This window comes from Ambystoma mexicanum, chromosome 3q (genome assembly GCF_040938575.1).
Source record: "Ambystoma mexicanum isolate Mex_15411 chromosome 3q, UKY_AmexF1_1, whole genome shotgun sequence".
Lineage (NCBI taxonomy): Eukaryota > Metazoa > Chordata > Amphibia > Caudata > Ambystomatidae > Ambystoma > Ambystoma mexicanum.
In genome coordinates, this window is record NC_090926.1 from 336,265,446 (window position 1) to 336,288,297 (window position 22,852).

Consider the following 22,852-nt stretch of genomic DNA (forward strand, 5'->3'; position numbering starts at 1 on the left):
CAAATTCTCAGTGGCAAAGACAAAGCTCTAATGTTTACTATCATCAAATTTTGGATAGATATTATGGAGTAAAAACAGCCCTATGAAAGAAACGAGAGACAGAAAATTGAGAAGATAATGAAAAGTTTGGATACCAAACATACCATAACAAAAAAAAATAGCAGTTCAGTGATATTTGGTAAGATGTAAGAGTCTGAGTCAATGTTCATATTCAGGATGCGATGGTCTACACCAATACGCATCATTAAGCTCCCTTGATTTTTTGTGAGCATGTATTATGCAGCCATTCTGTGACCTCTACTGGTCCAATGACGACTTGCTGAAGGAGTTTGCTGTGTAGCTTGAGTTCTTGGCGCGCAGTCAGGGGAACTAGCACCATTTAATGTTTCACAGGCACAGTGTCAGTGCGTGAGAAAACTTTCTGGACGTACTGTTTGAGCATTCCAGGTTTCTCACAAAATTTGTATCTCTGAGTTTTCAATAAGTCTGTTACTGATTGCTGTTGAACAGTGAATACCTTTTCTGGGGAGCATGGGTCCAATTTGATCTCAAGAAACCTCTGGTCATCCCACCCCAGGACAGCCAGGCCTTTTTCACATACATACACCATGACAATATCGGTGCCCTCCTTGAAGGAGACTGTGCTTCTCCTGTATCCTATTAAGTCGATTTTGTGGTATCCATAGGATCCTGGGCCGAGGTCTAGCCAATGAAGGCACCCTCTGCGCCTCGGGAAACGGTTCAAATGTGTTTCCTTGTGTAAGATTGTGAAGTCGTAAACAGAGTCTTCTAGCACTTTGGCTCTGGTTCTATCAATCTTTATCCCATAGAAGGATTTCTTACTTGCATTCCCTTTACCTTTGATGCTGAGAACCAACCGTTCAAACTTTTCACTTGGCTCTTCATAATCTGAAATCTCCTGCACACGGTGGTAAAGTGCCTATTTTGTGGCACATCGCACACTCCTTTGCGGTTGCTGGACACAACCTATCATTGGCTATGTGGTTGCAATTCCCACATCTGAAGCATTCTTGACTCCTTTCCATCCATCTCCTGCCTGGAGGATGTCTCCTTGGTGCTTCTTTCCATGTTCTGTGTTGTACGGGAGTTCTTTCTCAGTCGGGTTTCTCTGATTTTCTTCTTACTGTGCACACTTCTTTGACATTTACTTGGTTCACTTCTTTTATGGAGCAAAGTGATCATTCCATTGTCTTGGTGATGCTGATTGTTTACGTTAGAGTGGGAGTCTGCTCATCTTGAGTCTTCGCATCTCGACAATGCACTATAAGATGATCCATGATGAGCTGATATGCCATGTTGCAAGCTCTTTAAGGGTGGTAACACAGTCATTTATCGACTCTGATGTTGTTTGTAGCCTAGTGTAGAACTTCTGATGTACAAACACTATGTCATGGACTCTTCCAAACCTAGATTCTAACCTGGACATCGCCTCTTCATGTGCATCATCATAAACTGATCCATCTGGTGTCTTTGCTACCTGAGCTAGGGTGAATAAACGTTGGCCTCCCGTGCCATTGCATTTCATAAAAGTGCAGACTTCTTCTCATGGTAAAATTAAATCCTGTCCACTGCTTCTAAATACATGTGGAACTGGGACTTCTATGGAATTACTCCTTGCATGTTGTGCAGCTGGAGTTTGCTGTGATTCCTTCCTTCTCTCTCTCTCTCTCTGTCTCTCTCTCTCTCTCTTTGGGTGCTGGTTCTAGAGGGATACAACGCTGTCTCAATCATGTCATCCTCGTCGCCATTATGTGATTTCTGACACATAAATAAAGCTGGCTGGTTGTTTTTGCTTGGGTGTTCATTATGTGCATATAACTGTTATCATGTGCAGAAACCCAGTATATATGATGTATGGTTTGGAGCCTCTGAACCACGCATTTTGCTCTGTTGATCCCTGGCTAATCCTTTGCTCAGCCACACCCAGACTGCTCCATGCTCAGCACTCCACGTTCCATGACGTGTCATGAGCAGTGTGGCGTCATGATTCGTCACGGAGCGTGCAATCAGCAGATGCGCAACACTACACCTGGACCTAATAGAAACAACATTTTAGGCAATAACCATCAACGCATGGGCTTAACCATAGTGACTGGGTTGGGGAGGTCCTTTGACATGGTCCAAGCCTTACCGGCTGGTAAAGTCCGCCGCTAAGGGCGTTATAGCTATTAGTACCCTGGTACTACATGAAAGGGACAATGGAGTCCCACGGTACTAATTAGGCAAAGCAGGCCCTACGTCACTTGGCACGAACGCAGTGAGATTGACACTTCAACAGGAAGAATGGACTACGCCAAAAGAACACTGATTCCAGCATGGATTTTTTTTTTTTTAAAAACACAGAACTGCATACTACAACACATGAAGTGAGGACGGGGAGAGTATACAGACAGCAAAGAAAATGAAAGGTTGATCATGATACCAGAAAGGCAATGAAAATGGGCACGTTTGCAGTAGAACACTGGGCAAAGGTGTGTTTGGTCTATGATGACTGAGGTAATTTGCCGTGGTTTTGCCAACCCATGTGGATATAGGACGTACATAAGCATACTTGCCTTATTATTTTATTTTTTATTTATTAACGTGTTCATAGTCATATAAACATTTTAAACACTACACAAATTATACATCAATATATAAAATCTACATCTTTCTTTACTTGCTTTATACAAAAATAACCAGGACATGAGCAACAATCAATGGGATGCTTGCAAGATGTCTTCAATGCAAGTAAAGAGATGGAGAGAGAGGGAACACACGCTACTGCAGAATAGATGGGTAGGGAGACTCACTTTGGGAATGCAAGGAGGAAAAGCAACAAGGAAGAGGACAAGAACTGAAGCAAGCGGAGGAAGAAGTCCGATAGAAAACGAGGACTATGAGCCAGGTTGATGCAAGAACAACAGGAAAGTATAAATATTTTCAAGTGCATGTTTTTGGACTTCCTCACCTTCCATTCCCTAAAAGAGAAGGTGATGCATTGATCATGGCTGGCTGGGTCTATGGCTGCGTCAATTGATATAACTGGGAAGCAGAAGAGAGCAAGGAGAGGGGAAAGGGCAAAATGAGAGTAATGGTGCATAGTGGAAAGGAGAAAGTATGTAACTAACATATGAGCAAATTATGTATTTCTTCATTGTAGTAATAATTTCAAATTGTAAGACAAGATTGGCAAGAGTTTAAGAAATCAATGCAGGTCATGGAAACTATATCTGCAAAAAAGGTTTTTGCAGGAATTAAAAAAGAAAAACCCACATTTAAGTTAAGGCCTTTGATGTGATAAGACAAGTACAGTGTTAAAAGGAGAGTCCTTTAAGTACTGCCTGCTCTCCACCAACTGTTCTCTGTTAAAAAAAAAACTAGAGTCCAAGGACGCTTGCATTCTAAAGAATCATGACAGGCAGCAACAACTTCAGTCTTCCATAAAGCGCTAAGCTGTGTGGGAAACCAGAAGGTGTCTCACCAGCTAATCCCCAGTGGGGAGCTGTCATCCAGGTGGCCAGGACACCTCCATCGCTTTTGGATCCAGTTCCTGGGTGTGGACCAGTGTGGGAGGATCACCTGGGTATGGGGTCTTCGGGGAGTGGGACACTGGATGGTGAGACACGGTATCCCCTTTGTTGTAACAACTTTACCCCATCCTACCCAGTAAGTGGGTCTGAGCCCGGCGGAGGGGGACCCAGGGTGAACCGAAAATCACCCGAGAATTTGTACATGTGAAATCAATTTGAAAAAAGGAACTTTGATGTTTTTTCGTGTTGCATCATGCCCTCTGAAATAAGAGACTTTAAATGGCAAAGACACTTTGGCACAGAAGGCCCTGATGTGGAAGTTTTTAACTGCATCCTCGTGCTAGAGAAGCCAGAGACTGTGCTAAGCGCGAGTGTGCCACCTTGTCCCGTGCTGAAAAACACAGGGAAGGGAAGCCAACTGCTTGAAAATTCTGACATATCATTTCTTGAACACTTTACTTTTGCATAAACATTGTTTCCCACACTATTTGTATTTAGAGGTAAGGATTAGCAACAGGTTTATTAGTATAGGCCCTTTTATTTTGACAAGACACCTCTTAGACTGCATTATTATTATTTGATGGTCGTAGCTTGCTCCCATCTTTAGATTTAAGATTGAACCCAATTGAAGTTCAATAAACACCCATGAACTGTAATCACTTGTGTCTGTAGAACTGTTTGATATCATGCCTTCCTTACAGCTGTCATACATTTGCCCCTACTGACCCATACCATCTTTAACTATACACAAAGAATATGGAGGTTACTGTAGAGAGCAAGTGCATGAGATGAATGGGGATTTCCTCGCACTGCCCGTCATGTGCCATACTATTCCTGGCGATTCCTGTGTTGAAACCTTATGTGGGGGGCGATCCTCTGGTGCAGAAGCAGAGATGCAGTAGTTTTACCCCCACACTCCTCAGTTAACCAAGTACCCTTGCCAGTTGCCTTGTATATTGTAACCCATAACTCCTGCGCTGATGGAAGTGGAGGAGCTGCCCTCAGATCAGTGTAGGTTCTTCATTTCCCCAGTGACCCACTTTTTGTTATTATATTCAGTACCATTTTCTAGCCAAACAGCATTACAGTATACCTCGTATACATGGCATGAATTTGGAGTTCACTTTCTTTGTGGGAACTGCCTCCATGCCGTTACACATTTAATCTGGTCGCAGCACATGTTGGATCTCTCCTGCGTTTGATGAATCTTCTGTCTTATTCCGTCAATAGTGACATCGTTCTTCATTGTCTCCATGCTAAGAAAAGCCGGGTTGAGTTTGCAATCCTCTCTCTGCCCTTCATTAGCCTAAATGGGGAGACACCCGTTACTGAGTGTGGCGTAGTACGCATGCACCACAGGAGTGCCTTCAGGATCTCTTTCCATTCCAATGGCCTGATGCAAATTTTCTGTTATGACAAGTTCCAGCCCCTCTAATAGAGTTGTGATGGTACATAGTTGAGTATGTCCATGTAAATCGTCTTTCCTTTCAGTAAATATCAATGGCCCTGGCCCTAAATTGGGGCCCATTGTCACTGACAACAATCTTGGATACACCACTCTCCACAATGCAGTTTCAAGGAACCCTATTATCTTATCGTTGGTGACCAACTGTGTTACCATGATTTCAGGCCACATGAAGAATGGTCAGTCATGACTATCAATAACTTGTCTCCTGTTCCCAAAGTTCTCTATTCTCCTATCATGTAAATGCTGAATCTGATCCATAGCCCACTTGGAGCTTCTATTAGGCACTTTTTGGGGTTCTTACTTCCTTGTCAGCATTTGCTCAAGGCCAACATTTCCTGACCCGCCTCTCTACCTGGATGTCCATCCCCCGGCTACCAGTAGTTTCTCCTGACCTTCCTTTTTGGTGAATGTTATGCCAGGATGACCTTTGTGAGTATGTGGATTATCCTGTCCTTCTCAGGGGGGAACCGAGTGGTGATCCCATTGCATAGTCCCCCTCTATGCAGAGTTCCGCCAGCACTTCATAGAAACCACAGTCTTTTTCCTCCAACCTTCGGCTGTCTGTCAACCTGCTGTTCATCCACCCCGTCACAAACTTAAATAGGGGACTCTGGCAACTAGCTTATGACCATTCAGTAATTCCAATGACACTTTTCTATGAAACTTATAGCCAAGATACCCTCTTGTAGCCAAGATACCCTCTTTGTCATCGGCTTCCTGGTGTCCATCCCTGCCGGCATCCTTGGCAGGAAGTTTGCAATGCAATTTCTCTTGCTGGAAAAAAGATCCAAAGTGTAGCAATACTCTTGCAAATGTATAATTAGTAAGACTATGCATGGAGTAGCTCTCATCATGCCCTTAACTGATAATGCCCCCACCAAGTGTTTGCAGTCAGTGCATGTATTGAGCGGATTGCCCCACATATACTGCCTGATGTTTTCTGTACCCCCAACAGGCTAGGAGCTCGCTCCCCACTGAATACTGCCTTTGATGCAAAGTATACTATTTGTATACATTAGTTTTGAGAAGATAACGCCTACAAGACTTTTGTGCTGGTTTTTACTTTAATTATCAATATATTGCCAGGATCAAATCCTCCCATCAAGGTCACTTTTCATATGCCTTTATTAAAGAATATTCACACTCCTGTGAATAATCAGCCAGTTTGCCCCCACACTCTAGTCTTGATCCAGAAGGAAAGAAGATGACGTGCAGCCCCATGACATTGAGTCCTGGCCTCCCCATGAGACTGACATTAAAATGTGCCAATCCATGCCACGGTGTGGTCATTGCTTGTCTGAAAGAAGTGTGGTGGAGATGGCAAGGACAGCGACTCTCCTCGCTGCCGCCTCCCCTGCACACCCGGTTATGTTTCTATTATTTGATTAATTTAAAATGTTCAGACCCCTTTGGGGTAGACTGGGCTACGGATGCTCTGCTGTACAGTTGCACAGAAACTGCGATTTCTGAGCGTGAAGAAATGGCAGATGATTTCATCCCGTTCAGGGAGCTAAAGTGGCTGTCCCGCTGCAACAGAGCGCCAAGGTGAGGGTTGGAGTCAGACCACACTTGAGTACACAAGGTTGACGGAACCAGAACCACAAGGCCAGCCATTCAGTTACTTGACTCAAGCAGGGTACACTCAGAAACCGTTCCGGGCCGCCTAGGCAACCCATCAAGAAGCAGGCTCTCACATCTGGTAACTCTCAAGGATTTGAGCCCATTCTCAGCATTGCAGATACAGAGGCTCTCTCTAAATATACCAGAAAATTATTGCATTTCCACCAGCTAGGTGATGTTTCATGGGTACTACATGCATGAACATGCCATATTCATCGCAGCTGCGTATTGGGTGGCGTGAATTCACATTAATAAGGGGTGATAAGGCACTTGTTCGTGATTCGCTCTAGAGTGTGCAGTATCTTTTCTATGAAATCACTCAGTGTTATTATGTTAGGAATAACGGAATCCAAGCATTCCGAAGATGTGTATTGCACCTCCTGTGTGCCTCCAGTGAACTCTCTGCTTCCTTGAGTGGCAGAGACCCGTCTCAGAAAGGCCTTTCACCAGGAGCGAAGTCCTTGACTGACACCAGTCCCCCCAGGAAGTGAGACACAATAAACAGCGTGTCCCCCCCTAACAACACCTCATCCTCCAGAATCCTCATTTGCGTGGGAATAGTTACTAGTTGTGCCCAAATAGATACATGTGACAGAGTGCCTGAACTTGACTGCACACACATGGTAGGAGACATTGTGCTCTCGAACACAGATGGCACGGATGGCAACACCAGCAGATGAGGCCGTTTCAAGAACCAGAACCAAGAACAAGGTTGACAGAAGGAGCTACACCTATGCATTACCATTCCAAGAACAGGGGTCCCTAAAGGAACTCAATGTATTCATGGCCATTCCAGAAACACTGACCAGAATGCCTTGTAACAATGGGAATGAGACAGCCCTCCAAATAAAAGCACGTGACCTGGGACTCTGACTAGAAGCTGAACCTAACAAGAACCCCCATGTAACCCATGAATACCCTGTAAGTCTGCACCGCTGAGGTAGCCGAGAGCAAAAGATGGTGGTGAATGGAATTTACAAATTACAAAGAGCCACTGCAGCCAGTATCTATGCTTAGGATCTTACAAGGTGCCCAAAGAACCCATGACTGGTCTCAGAATAGCATCTTCCGGAGAAGCAACTCGTACAGCGTGGCCATAACTAGGCCTAGGCTCAAGAAACCCAGCCAGCGGTCCCCAGAATGGGCCCTGTGTACCAGGGCGTGGATTCGAACCTGAAAACCTCAAGAGGCCTAACGTGCCTCTTGAGGTTTTCGAGGCCTAACGTGCTCAACTCCCAGTATTAGAACGCAACCATCCGAGGAAGCAACATGTGCAGCTTAAACATGGCTAGAACCTTGATCTCACAAGGTTAGCAAAGAAATCAGGAAGTCTTAAACTATGGGCCTCATTACACGGATGGCGGTAGGGATTTACCGGTACCGGTAAAATACCGGTACCGGTAAATCCTTACCGCCTTACTACGAGGTCCCTTTGCGGGTTGGGGGATTTAGCGCCTGCTTTTTGCAGGCGTTAAAATCCAACCCGCTAAGGGACCTCGGAGCTAATTACGGCACCGCAAAATTGCGGTGCCGTAATTAGCGCCTTCCCCATTCCCATAGAGCCCTATGGGGCAGGAATGGGAATGGGGAAGGGCAATGGTGGAAGGGGGATTTACCGCCCCTCCAACCTTGGAATGGGGCGGTAAATCCCCTTTCCGCCAAGGCGGTGCCGGTATTTTACCGGCATGAGCCATGGCGCTAATAGCGCCATGGCTCACCGCCTACCGTGTAATGAGGCCCTATGACTCCCCTTGGAGGTCAGAATAAGAACCAATCAGATATCTAAACATACCTAGGGTCAGTCGAAACTTTGGACAACGACCCGAACCCTGGCCTCAATATGAACCCCATACAACGGGGGTTAAAACCTTGTCACCAAAAGCAGCAACACGTGTTGATCCAGATTCCTATGCCCGGAGCCACAACTAAAGATGATCCAGAAGTATTAACGCATGTGGTGCAGACCTGACCTAGTTGGAGCCCTAGGCTATACACAAACACATACAGCGATTAGAACTTGGACCCCTGAGGGAGAAAAAAAACATAAATGCGTGGTCAAGGCTACTACACCGCGTTCACGTTGGCCCAAACTCGAGCAAGAACTTTGCCCCGCTTTCCATGCATCTCAATGTTATCCAGCCTGTCCAGTGAAGGCCACTTACCCCATGGCGATGCTCGAAGTAGGCCAGCTTGGAGCCTGTGAGCACGAAGAGGCGCATTTTGTAGTTGGAGGGCGAGGTCCGGCGTTTCTGCTGGGATTTCTTCATGAGCTGCTCCTCCAGGAGGATGGGATTATTCATGTTGTGGAGGGCCAGGCCGCTCCGAGCACAGCCCCAAGCCCATCAGTTCCTGCGATGGTCTCTGTGTAAAAGTGCGAAGGGCTGCGGGAGGCGGATAGGTATGTGAGGGGAGGGTGTGGGGAGGGAGGCAGCGTAGGCGCCAGAGAGCAACCTTCGCCGCCGCATCGCTGCGCGTCACACAGCTTCCTCCCCATCTTAAAACCCCACCGCCACATCCTCTGCCACACTCATGGCACTCTGTGTGCACGGAAGATTTACCCACTGCAGCCCTCGCGCACCAGACAAAAGAAAACACACTCGTGTGCAACACACAGGCAGCAACAGACACAGGCGTGTACAGGCAAGCACGTATGTTACATGCATATTATATTCCTATGTACAACTATGCATAGAGAGTGCGCCAATGTGTCCCAGACGCGCGTGGCTTTGTTCTTCTGAACGAGGCTTGTTTCTTTCTGACCCAACATTGATGCGCACTCTCGCCCTCGACGTGACCAAACAGGCCCCCCCTTCAACTTATGATTATTTGTAAATCATAACCACACATGTCGTTGGGTGCCTTGGTCTTGGGCACGATGTGCACAATAGCATACCCCCACGCTTCCTTTTGGTAAAAAGCCACATTTACTGGAAGTTGTCACAAACTTACAAGTTCCACATCCCCAGCTGAATCGCTGTATAAACAGCTAATGCACTTCAGTCCTCCACCCCTTTTGCCAAAACAGCTGCTGGCCCTGACATCGTGGTAACACAATTCCTGATCTTTTTTCCATGCCAGACTTCTGGCCCAATTTCGGCCGAATGAGCACCCCCCTTCCTTTGCTGGCCCCCATCAGGCTCCTCCTGGCCTATAGGACAATGCCCGAACCAAAAACACAAAATGCTAGTGTGGGCCCGTTTTTTGGGGTCAAAGTGGGCCGCTTTGTTGGCCCATATGGGCCAGTTTGATAAGTTACAACACCATGCGGCTAGTAGTTTTGAGCAGTGTAACTGAATAAATATTCTTTAAAATGCACAATTTTCATCACATTTTATCAAAAATCTCCTCCTCGTGTACTACTCAAACTGTCTGTCACAAAAGGAATGAATTGCAAGTGTGGGCCACTTTTTCATTGCTGCCCGAGACAATTGTATGCCCCAGTCCGACGTGGCCCCATGCCACCTACATATTTCATTCCTTCCAAGATCGACCCTGTAAACAAGCAGACACCTATGATCTCCTCTGCAAACGGCATGGGTGACCATGTAACCCGTCTGTACACAAATGACACACGTGACCGCATGCCTCACTTAAAAACCTTTAAATATTAAACTGGAACACCTCAATTACTGTACTGTCCCACCACCCCCTTCTGGTGATATTCCTGGAATAACCTTGTTTTTTGACGCCCTTGTGATCTCCGTTTGCACATGAACCCAAGTGTTTTTTAATGTTTCTATAAATCCTAGCCGACATTGGTTGAGGGTACTCCCAGAATTGGTGGCATCTGTCAATAATGGCTCTACTCTAAAACCCCAGTGATGAAACATGTGCTGTATAACTCCCAGCCTCCATCTTTGGTCTGTGCCAATTAGGCGCAGTCTTAACAAAAGAGCCTTCTCTTTCAACAGAAACATGACGTTATATGCGGGGCGGAGCTCTCTAATAGGAAGCGCACATGTCGGGGAGCTGCATGTAATTGGGACCCTCAGCGGTTACCCCGAGATTCAATTTAACAGCGAATGAACAGCGTGATGGTCGCTGGGCAGAATCTGCAATGTGACTAAACTCTCAACTTCTTTTCATCCGACGTGACGTCCATCCTAACAGCTGACCGAGGCTGCTGGGCAATTATTCGGGAATACCAGAGTATCTCTGGCCCTGGAGACAGTTCTGGAAGTACATGGGATGGTTGGGTGAGGCAAAATCCTGCTCCATCACCACATACGTTCCAATGAAAGGACTGGGCATTTGCAAGTCGAATACTGCCTGGTTTGTGGGCAGGATGTCATCAGGAGTGGATGACTCACTGAGAAGTGTGGGAAGTGAAACCGCCTGGCAGTGCTGGCCAATATTTAATTTCTGCCCCAGGAATAAGCCTTGGTTTGTGGTTTGGGATTGGTCCCAAGTGGAAATTATGGATTTTGAAGCCCCCCCCATGACCCCCCCACCACCCACAGTTGCTGTGTTAAATAAACTGAATCATGGTCAGATCATGTTGGTTGGGAATAGGGTATTTTGGGTGAGGCAGTGACAGGTGTGTAGTATTTGTTTTACCAACAGAAGCAGATGTACATTTTTGCAGTGCATGCTGAGACAAAGCAGAATCAGCCTCATTACGAGTTTGGTGGTATCTCAGCAGTAATACCACTGAGACATCACCATACGGTATTGCCATTACCACCAAGTGGTCTGGTTGTATTACCACTGATTACAACTACTGATAGGCTGGTGTTAGTCACCATTTATTGGATTCCAGAGAACACCTTGGGGATTTTGGCAGTATTACCCATTATTACAACCAGGGGCATTACCACCAGCGGCAATACTTCTGATTTGGCCGTTTTTGGACAATAAGGCAGAGAACATCCGCTGGAGGTGTTTGCTCTGCCTTACCTCATTACCACACCACCAAACTCGTAATGAGGCCCAATGTGTTCTGGCCTGCAGTAGAAAGAAAGGTTGTGATGGTACACGGGCAGTTTTTTAAAAATGATGTGTATTTATGATTTTTCCAAATACACATGTGTAATGAAGTTTCAATAACACACACAATATACCAATTAAACAAAAAGTGAACATTTGCTTCCAAACATAGACAACAGACATCAGAGTGTGTCGCTTTGGCACGGCTGTGCCCATTATGACATTGTATAGAGATTCTATCTCTCTACCTATGTGTGTTTAGAGAGCGCCAAAGCCCTCAGGAACCCAGTCGCTACATAGAAAACAGACAGCATAACAACGAACACAAATTACAAAACAATGAGCTAAATCAATGGCATAGGAATCCTAGAATACACAGCTGTGTGTTACTTATGCTCGTCAATACTACAGTCATCCGAATGGTAGGTGCTCACTTAAGTTATCTTCAGCTGCTCACCAGAGTATTATAGCAGCGCCCTGGGGTCTGATCCAGGGGGGCTGCAGATCTGATGGATATTCTGTCATACAGAAATCTGTGCCAAATACAAGACACTGTTTCCCCTCTCTATGCAGTGGCGCACCAGCACCCCCCTACCCTCTCAAAATGTGAGTTGAGGGGCAGAGCGTCCACACTTTCTTTTTGTTATGCAAAGAGGGGAGGCCGTTCCTGAAACTTGCGGCTTTCAATGCTTCCCCCGTCTCTCTGCTTAACACAAAACAAGTGCTCCCATCAGCCCCCTCCCCTTGGATGTGAAAGAGCACATAACATTGTTATATGTTGGCTCGCATCCATGGGAAGGGGGCTGCTAATGTGCACTTGCTTTTTGTTAAGCAGAAAAGCGAGGGAAGTCTTTCCTGAAACAGATGGCATAGCTTAGGGAGGATAGCTCAGGGGCAATGTGCTCACCTTGGAAGCAAAATGAGAAGGAACAACACAGGTTCGATCCCGGGTCCGCGTTTAGAAACCTCCGGGTATTAGGTGCGTTATAAATAACCTATCATATCATTAAAGTTTTACTGTGTTTGTGTAGAAAAATGTATTTGCACAAAAGCAGCAAAACTTGAAAGCTGCTAGTTTCAGGAAAGACTTCCATCAACTCTACCTAGCAAAAATCAAATGCACACATCAGCCAGCCCACGCCCCACGGATGCGAGCCAACATATGACAACGTATGTGCTCTTTCACATCCGAGGGGAGGGGACTGATGTGCGCACTTGCGTTTTGTTAAGCAGAGAGGGGAGGGAGCACTGTTGTATGTTAGCTCAATATGTATGTATGCATGTGTGCAAGGAGTGTGTACATGTGTTATGTAGCGTGAAGGAGTGCATGAAGAATGGGAGACTGGGTGTGCGTGTGAATGAGCGAGTGTACAGGGAATGGGGCTGTGAGTGAATGGTATGTTTAAATGAGTGAGTGAATGTTGTGTGTGTGTGTGTGCACGCTTATGTTTAATGCTTGGCCGAAGAGCTGATTTTGGCAGGGAGTCGGTAGGAGTGGGGTTGCGGGGGGTTTATTGGGAGAGGAAAGGGTGGTGGCACATTGAACTACCGTCTGTCCCCTGGTGGCCGCTTTTCCTTAAAGGGTGATGCCGGATCGGATACCTGGGCTTTAGATATAAAAATGATCAAAACAACCAAATGTGTATGCTATCTTTAAATCCAATCACTTGGTTATTCTCACTAGCACATTGCTCTTACTGGGGCCCCATGCCGGACAACCCTTGGGTTCGAATAGAGGAGACAGAGCCTAACAAGTTTGTCCCACCCAGTTTCTGAAGTGGCCCCTCTCATCACCAGTTAGCCCCCCCAGACCCCAAAATGTAGGTTTAGTTGCGCCCCTGTCTCTATGTTCCCGTTTTTGTATTCTGAGGTCCCATTCCACCTCACCACATTTCCAAAGGTCCCATTTTCAGTCTGCTAGCATGGGAGAGTAGATTGTTTCCAACCCAATGCATAATCAATACGCCTTTTTCCCTAATACCAGGCGCACCAAACAAATGTTCACATTCATTTAACCTCACCTCCAGGTGGAAACAATCCCAACAGACTGAAACCAAGAGACCTCCTTAGTCTTCATGGTAAGTTCCTTTAAGCTTTATTAGCATTTTCTGAAGTTACATTAGCTTGACTTCTCAGGAACAGTTACATAGGACAGACAGAACAGACACTGGCACCCATCACCCAGGCAAGGTCTCTCCAAGTGCCTGGAACCCTCACCACAAACATTCTATCATCCACACCATAACATCCACATTACCTCGCCAGCCCCTGCACACACTAACAAGCACATCACAGCACACCTCCCCTTCGACTTAAGACACCTCATACACAAACATATAACAACACATCTCCCTTTCTACCAAAGACATCACATACACACACTCACCACAACGGTGCACCTTTGAAGAGACACGCAACTCTGTAAGAACAACTATAGAAGGCATGACCCCCTTAATAACCTTGGAAGGAACTACAATCCCAATCCTGACCTAAACACTGGAGCGAGGCATGACCACCCTATAAACCTTGGAGGGAACTTCCAATCCCATCCCTGACCTTACTACTGGCGGGGCATGACATCCTATAAACCTTGGAGGGAACTTCCATTCCCAACCCTGACCTTAACACTGGTGGGGCATGACCACCCCATAAACCTTGGAGGGAACTCACAATCCCAACCCTGACTCAAACGCGGTGGGAGGCATGACCACCCTATAAACCTTGGAGGGAAGTAAACAATCCCCAAACCTGACCTTAACACTGGCGGGAGGCATGACCACCATTATTTGCATTTTTGGGATCTACCAATCCAGACTTCTTATCTCAGGTGGAAGGCATGACCTCCCTTACACTGGCCGGAGGCATGACCACCCTTATCTGCTTCTATGGCAACTACCAATCCCGGCTTCTAATCTCAGGTGGAAAGCATGACCTCTCTTAACACTGACAGGCGGCATGACCACCCTCATCTGCTTCTATGGCAACTACCAATCCCGGCTTCTATCTCAGGTGGAAGGGATGACCTCTCTTAACACTGACAGGAGGCATGACCACCCTTATCTGCTTCTATGGGAACTACCAATCCCGACTTCTCGTCTCTGGTGTAAGGCATGAGCCTCCTCTACCACTGACAGAAGGCATGACCTCCCATCAACATACCAGGGTTGACACCCTCACCACTCCTTCAGTGACATATTCATAATTATTTATGGGAAACTTCAAACAGTACTTAACATCTGTGTTACGCTAAAATTCCATGTTGCGTTCTGGTAACCTAATGCTGCAAATCTTCCAAATTAGTTATGCCTAACTCCACACACAGCTCAAACTGCAAGCATTCACTAGATATATGTAGTATTCTATAGGCTTTATGATGAACATCGTGATCTCATTTTAATATGAATACAAATGTAACACATAGAAAAGCCAGCCGCCTGCATCTGCGTGCCCGGAATGCTTGGATTGAAAGTGAGATGAAGGTTCGGGGGAATGCGAGAGAGAGGAGGTGGAAGTGAGAGTCGGATGGAGGCAGAAGCAGGCCAGGCACCGGGTCTTATAAAATAATAAAGCTTACTTGGAACTGCACGTCAACTTGTGATTTGCATACTTCAAATGGCGACGAGGATGACCCGGTGCAGAGAATTCACGTACTATTGAGAGTTGATGCTCCGGATGGGCTTTAACGTCCGTCTGTGCTGACAAACGGGAGGAAATTCATCACAACACTCTGGAGATTTCCTTGATTCAATATTGATTCAGTAACTGTCTAAGCACTCTAAGCACATACAAACATTGAAAATATTAAAAATATGCACTGCATAACAAGTGACATTTATAAAGCATGCAGGGCATCAGCATTCAGCCACCTGCAAGTTTTCTACCAACCCCAGGTCAGCCAGTTGTGGTGTGGTCTGAATGGAAAGAATTTTGGATTAACTACATTCAGACAGTCGATCAGGAGGGTTTAACCCCTCAAAAGAACAAAATATTGTTACTTCACGCTTTGGGCCTAGAGGGCCAAAGGAAGTATAGGGAACTTCCGGGAACTGACAGGAGATGAAGCTGGAGATATTGATGACCATGAAAAGGCTTTGAGGCAATTGGACAAATACTATACGCCATAAACGAATGTAGCAATAAATAGTGTAGGGGAGGACTGGTCCAGGAGACCCCTCTCGCCTGCGTTTCTTCCCCAGGTGAGGGCTATGGCCCATTGGGCGTTCCCTCATGCCACCCGGGCCCAGGTGGTGGAGGGCTCACCCACTGGAGACATTGCCCACACGTATCGAGTGCCCACATGTATTGATTACAACACAAATTTAGCTAGGCCCAGAAACCATTATTTGCCCGGTAAAGATGGTGTGAGCTCAGCACACTGTAGCGCGGCCCCCACCCTTGGAGAACATCCCTGTTGCCGCAGCACCCTGGCAGATCCGCTGCGAGCACGTTCCCACGAACACGACGGACATGAGCTAGCGCAATACGCTAACATTGTAACAGTTCACCTCCCGCAGTGTACTATCACTATCAGCATGACCCGGCCAGCAGGCCTGAACAATGAGAAGAACGGCAAAATGGTCATCTGATGGCAGACAGTCTTTATATATATGTATATATTAATGTCAAGACCTCTTGCGAAGTATGCTTTCTTTCACAAAATCTCCTATATTACAAACGCCTGTAGAATGTATTAAAACGAGAGAGCATGCTCCCATGATATAAGCAATGGCGAGTTCACACCCTTGCAGGTGGATACCAATAATAAAGGAACGCTCCAGGGATCTGTTTGTTGCGTATATCACTGGGCAGCCTACCTCCCATGGTTTTGCACCATAACTAAAGCTAATGCTGCTAGAATACACGAGAAAGCGAATGCAACTATACTATGAACTCATGTAAAGGATGCGCGAGAATGCACTTATAATGTGTGTATGTCTAAGCCCCTTATGTGCCACCACCGTCACGTACAGTGGCGGGTCGTTTTCTATGTACTCCACTGATCTAACTACTACCTCATTTACTGCGAATGTATATGCATGTAACTAAAACACTGTAGCTGCTAGAATATAATGTACAAATATGGTGCTCGGACTGGGTATAAACGAGACGCATCCAGCAAAGGTTAAATGCATGTTTTGAAGTGATTCTAAATAAGTATTATAGAAAGTATCCAAATGTTTGCGATGTCTTTACCTATATTCGGCAACACACGAGGGAGATACCTTTGTGAATGCGTACAAGGTCTCGATGTATCCCCCTCCCTCCCTGCGAAGGCTGCCAAGACATGAAAACAGAGCCCCGCTCTGCGTTATCACGCCTCCCCCGACCCGACTGGAGCCGATTCAAAGACTTGTAGCCCCACTGCAGCACCCAAGGCCGCGGCCAGCCACCTGCATTATTTACAGCACAGCAGTAAACCTTTGTCTAAACTCAAGCGCCCCCTCGTAAACCCCACAACCCACCGGACTGTCTCAGACTTATGGCCCTGTGCAATCAGGACACCCAACACTTTGACAACACACAGCGAAACATCCATAACCACTTCTAACAAGACAGAAAGACCTGTACCACCCGCCCCAGTCCCCGAAGCTCAGCCCCTCGACCTATGGTCCCGGTCAACAGATCACGAGTAACCAGGCCTCGATATATTACCTCCAGACCCCTCACAAGGTGCATTCCTCCTGTGTTGCATTAACCTATAAAATAACCTATTGGAAGATTTACTAAAGAGAATAACACTGTAAATGACTGAATGACTGCGGTGTGCATGGCCGAGGGCAAGTAAGTCAGAAAAGGCATTCATCTCTGCCACAGGCAGCATTGGCACACCAACACCGCCCGGATGAACTCAAGCCGACCTGCCAGGCCCAGCCCACCACGAGGGTGACCAATGACGTCCTCCAGCCAAGACCAACCACGCCGCAGCAGCACCTATAGTTAGTCGTCGCCACCCAATCCCAATGAACTTGTGCCCCCTATAGTATGTAGGTTTTGATGACGTTTTTTGTAAATATATACGCCTGTCTTTGCTATTGTCAGACAGAGCGCTCTCGGAGTTTGCAGAGTTCTTTGCATGCCCAATTCTGATTGATAAACTCCCATTTACGCTCACCCGCACTCTGTCTTGGCCTTATTCCCATTTTGGGAGAGTCCTTCATTGTCTCTCATTGCGGGGAGGATCGTGCTGTTTGGGGACGCTTGCTTTCAGTGGTGACCCCGATAGCGTGATTTTTATTTCGTCCTAACTCCTTATAACCGTCTCCTTTTTGGCACGAGAATCTCCGGTCGAAAAGGGATACGCACAGTGAGCCGGCTCCGGGAGGCTGCCCGCCAACGGCGACCGGTACACTAAGAAGTGCGCACTCAATAGAGAGGGGGTACGGGATCCCGGTTGAAAAATCCCCTTTGAGTACCGCTCGCCGGAGCCGGGGCTGACTGTTGAGCTGACGGCGACACTGCCTGGACGGACCCAGTTTCGGAGACTATCGGTTCAACACGGGCACGTGAGTACTGAGTGCGAGCGATCTTAAAGGGAGCGGGGAGTGAAGTGTAGGACAGGAAACGAAGAGGGGGTACGCAGATCTACTAAGGATCATCTTAAATTTTCCTTGCTTTTTCTTTGCATATGGCCATTAGGATTAAGAGGTGAATAAGAGATAAAAGTGACGGGAACCTAGCTCCGAAAGGGGGTGGAAGGCGGCGCCGCATAGTGCTATCTTGACTAGTACTGGGAATATATGAAGAAGTGAAGTATAAAATAAAAGTGTTCAGCAAAAGGGGACACTGAGAGTACATTAGTGACCGCTATTACTTTTTTCCTTTCTTAAGGGTAGGGGGGGGAGAATAAAGAACTGTGATTAGCACAACCTTAGGGAGACAGTAAGAGAAAAAGAGTCCTATTAGAAGGGGGAAAAACGGGTTAATATCTACATATATATATATACGCATCTAGATATTTAAATAAGACGAACAGGGACAGCCGGCTAGGGAGGAAAGGGAGGGCAGCTTGAATGGTGAATGGTGCCAAGAGGTGTGTGCACCTCGTATGTGATAGAAGAGATTTTGATGTTGTGAATGTGTGGGCGGTCATAAATGCATAATAGTTAAATGGTTATGATAAGTGTGGTCGGATAAAAAATTTTTTTTATAGTGAAGTGAGTGAGTACCTTTTTGATTTCCAGGTTGACATTGTCACAATAAAGGATGGGTTGCTCTTGTATGTGCCCCTCAAAGAGAGCAGAATAGACATTGTGTACGGCCATTTTTGTATTGTGCAGTCAGGGAGGGGAAGAACCCAAAGGGACCCAACATCGAGTGTGAAGTAAAATTTAAAGGATAATATTGATACTACATTTACATTGTAGTTGCAAACACACTGAGACACACCAGCATTAGGAGGGCACAGAGATGGGGGCTGAAACACCCTTATCACATATTTGTAAGAATCTCCCGGGATACGTGGAGCGGATTAAAAAATATCACGACCAATGGGTGACCGAGCTAAAGGGGGAGGGGTTACCTCAGATTTGGCCCGAGGGAGGGTCGTTTGATAAAAGTGTCCTGGATACGGTGGCCACATGCATTTTTCTAAAATATAAAGGAAAGCAGCTGCAAAATAGGAGGGAAATATTGGATCTCTGGAGGTTATTTGAAGAGATACCACCGCCTAAGACACCAGCACTAAATGCTGATCTCCCGTCCACCACAGACAATCCATTACTAATACAAAGGGATGTCAAAGAAGGCTCAAGTGTAACGCCACCAGTAGAGGTAATAAGTTTGTACCCGATAATAAAGAAGCCTGTGCCCGCAGAGGGGTACAGTGACCCCACTTACATACCTCCCCCTAAAGATGATACACCCCACCGCCCCACGGCACCTCCGCCATATGAAAGCACGAGGGAGCGAGCCCAGGCAGGCGCACAAAGGGTAGATATAGAGAAACTCACAGATGATTTAGAATCAAGACTGACGATAGCAAAGAATGAGCTCTCGAGGATAAAAGACATATGCGACCGAACAGCACTAGATGAAACTAGATCAGGGCGTACGTCCGGAGCGCCAGGTGAAAATAGAAAGCCCGAAGAGGGGTGGAAAAAGGGCGAGATTCTGTTCAGAATTGAGGAAGAACCAACTCGAATAATAGAAATAGGGCCCAGAGAGGGAGATGTTGTGAGCGAAGAAAGGCTTGGGGGAATTAGAGAGGAATTGCTGTGTGATATAAGGGATGAAGTAGAAGAAAGCGACAGGTTGAGTATGGCGATGGGAGGGGGAAGCGAAGGAGAGGAAGGTACGTGTTCACTGAGAACCCTGGATGATGAGTGGACGGGGCGACTAAGGAACAGAGTGGGAAAAATGGCATCACTGGGAACATCAGCAGCCAAAACGGGTCCGGACGGCACGACAAAGGGAAGGCTACAGCTCCCGTTGATACACAGGGGAGGAGGGAGGCCTAACTATATCCCATGGGCGCAGATGGATAAAGCCAATTTATTAAAGCTATTGCCCCCGTTGTCAGGGGGGGCAAGTAAGTGGATATATGCCTTTGAGAAACATACTGCTGGGGTACCCCTAGTCATAGGAGATGTAAAAAGTCTACTCGTATCAGCAGTGGGCGATCAGGCTGAAAGGGTATGGGTTAAGGCCGGTTTCCCGGGAGTAACGTTAGACTGTGACCGCCATGATGGGGCATCCTTTAACACAGTGCGTGCCAGGGTGTGGGATGCCTTACGCGAAACATTCCCAGACACACCGGACTTGCAGTCAGTGATGCAGTGTACAATGAATGACGCGGAGGAGGCTATGGATTACATTTTTCGGGTCCAAGAGATGTGGAGAGCAGAAACGGGCACGCCCTGGTATCAATCGACATCTTTGTTTTATTTTATTATAAAGAGAGGGCTCCCAAAGGAAGTGCAGAAGGCGCTTGACAAAATAGCAGGTATTGAAGCAAAGGGATGGCCAGAAATTCAGAGCATAATAGTACACCATTGTAAACGAATCAAGGAGAGGGAGAAGGAGGTGGCGCAGAAAAGATTGGCAGACGAGGCGAAGTTAGTACAGTCAAAGTTAGTGAAGGTTGCAGCAGCAGTAGCCGCGCTCCCACACAGTAGAGAGGGAGATGATGAGGAGGAGGGGCTGATAGCACTCCAAGGAAGGGTGGCGACTAATTGGGCAGGAACAGCACAGCGGCAGTGGACTGAGCACGAGCAAGGTGGAAGTCCGCAGTGGCAAGAGTGGACCCCTCGAGGGGGACGAGGTGGGTACAGGGGCCGGAGAGGAGGCGGACAGGGGTACGGGGGAATGGGAGGAAATGGATGGCAGGGTCCCAGGGGCCCCCAGGGGAGTTGCTGGAACTGTGGACGATGGGGACATTACTCCAGGGAGTGCAGAAGTAGACAAAACAATGGGTTCCAAGAGGAGGAGAATTATGGTCATCCACACCCGGGAAGCCCATATGGTCTCCCAATGGGACAGCAGCAACTAAGAAACCCCGGCCAGGGTACCACGGGCCAGCAACAGGGATACCAGTATAGGACACAGAACCACCCCCAAAACAATGACAGTATGCAATACACGCCAGGTAACCCTTTCGCGACAACAGCAAACGGGGCCCCCGCGCCAGCACCTTACAGCGGCATGTCGGTAGTTTCAGGGAATGTCTTTAGTGAGGGAGGGGCGACGAGATACCCCGCATAGGACAGCCCACAGAGAACGCTTGCGTGTCCAGTTCTATCCACCACCTACAATGCAGCAGAGGAACCATTGGTAGGGGCGCAGATAGGAGACAAGCAGTTTATATTCATGGTTGATTCGGGAGCGGAGAAATCATGTATCAGAGAAGGCCGATTCCTGTTATCTAACAGGAAGTTAGAGACGCAGGGGTTCTCTGGGGCTGTAGTTGAAGTTCCTTACACAGAAGCTTTGGATGTAACAGTGGGGGGTAAGACTGTGAAAGCACCCTTATTGTATTACGAACATTCCCCAATTAACTTGCTAGGGAGGGATCTCCTGAGTAAACTCAACATGACCATATCATTTACCGAGAGAGGGATAGTGTGTTCCACACCCGGGATATGCCCCTTGCGTGCGATGTTGGTAGTGCAAGCCTACACAACCACGCAAGAAATACGAGGGCTGCCACAAAATGAGGAAATGTTTATCAAAGGGCTGAAGACTCTGGCCCTCATAATTCCCGAGCTAAGAAGCATGGACTGGAGGATTCCGGCGGAGTTCCTCTTCCGCCCCATAGTATGTCCCAACACAGCACCAGGATCAGTGGTATCGTTAGACTTGCACGCTGTGCAAGTGTCAGCCAAGAGAATCGCTGTGATTGGAGTGGACGAGGAAGGGTGTGAGTGGCGCACAGTGCTGTGCACAAACGCCAACATCGCCCTACGAGAGGTAACAGATGAGGATCTCTTTTCAGACACGGAAGGGGATGGTGAGATAGTAATGGAAATAGCGATGCCCTGTGACATTTTAATACAAGCAAGGGAGACCCCCGTCCAATTGATGACAGTGGTAGGAGCACCACCGTCCTTTTCTGATGATGACATGAGGCTCGTACCAAACAACTTATGGACAACAGGCCCCCATGATGTGGGACTGTTGCATGGAGTACAGCCTGTGGTAATAAAGCTAAAGCAAGGAGCAATTTTACCACGAGATAAACAGTATCCTCTGTCTCGTGAAGCTGAAGAAGGGATAAAAGAGGCATCACATTTCACAGTAGTGGATTTGAAAAACGCATTTTTCGCTATACCCCTAGCTGAAGAGAGTAGATACCTTACTGCCTTCACACTGGGGGGTAAAAGATATGAACATTGCAGATTACCACAAGGGTACTGCGAGAGCCCAAGCATCTTCAACCGCGTATTACATGAAGACCTAGGAAACCTATCAGTTGAGAGCACCATTATTCAGTACGTAGACGATTTACTAGTCTGCGCACGAAACGAAGAGACATGCAGAACAGATTCCATAACATTACTGACTTTGCTGGCCAACAAGGGGTACAAAGTGGACAAGAGAAAGCTACAATACTGTCTGGCAGAGGTCCTGTACCTGGGACAGCTGATTTCAAGAGATGGGAAAAGAATAATACCAGACAGGGTAGAAGCCATAAGATCAGTAAGAGAACCCACAACAGTAAAAGACATGCAGAAATTTTTGGGAATGTGCAATTACTGCCGAGCATGGATATTAGATTATGCGGCATACACCAGGCCCCTATTACAAGCATTAAAGGTGGCCCAACAGGAGAGCAGGAAGATGGAATGGACGGAAGAGATGAGTTCCTCTT

At 47.0% G+C, this 22,852-nt stretch overlaps 1 protein-coding gene across 1 annotated transcript in view; it reads right to left on the reverse strand.

The window, feature by feature from the left end:
- ITK (IL2 inducible T cell kinase) overlaps positions 1–8,986 on the reverse strand; it is a 496,552-nt gene extending 487,566 nt beyond the window's left edge. The window contains exon 1 of the mRNA XM_069653933.1: positions 8,784–8,986. Within this exon, the coding sequence (XP_069510034.1) occupies positions 8,784–8,921 (138 nt within the window). The 5' untranslated portion in view covers positions 8,922–8,986. The remainder of the gene's footprint in view (positions 1–8,783) is intronic.
- Positions 8,987–22,852: the final 13,866 nt, after the last annotated feature.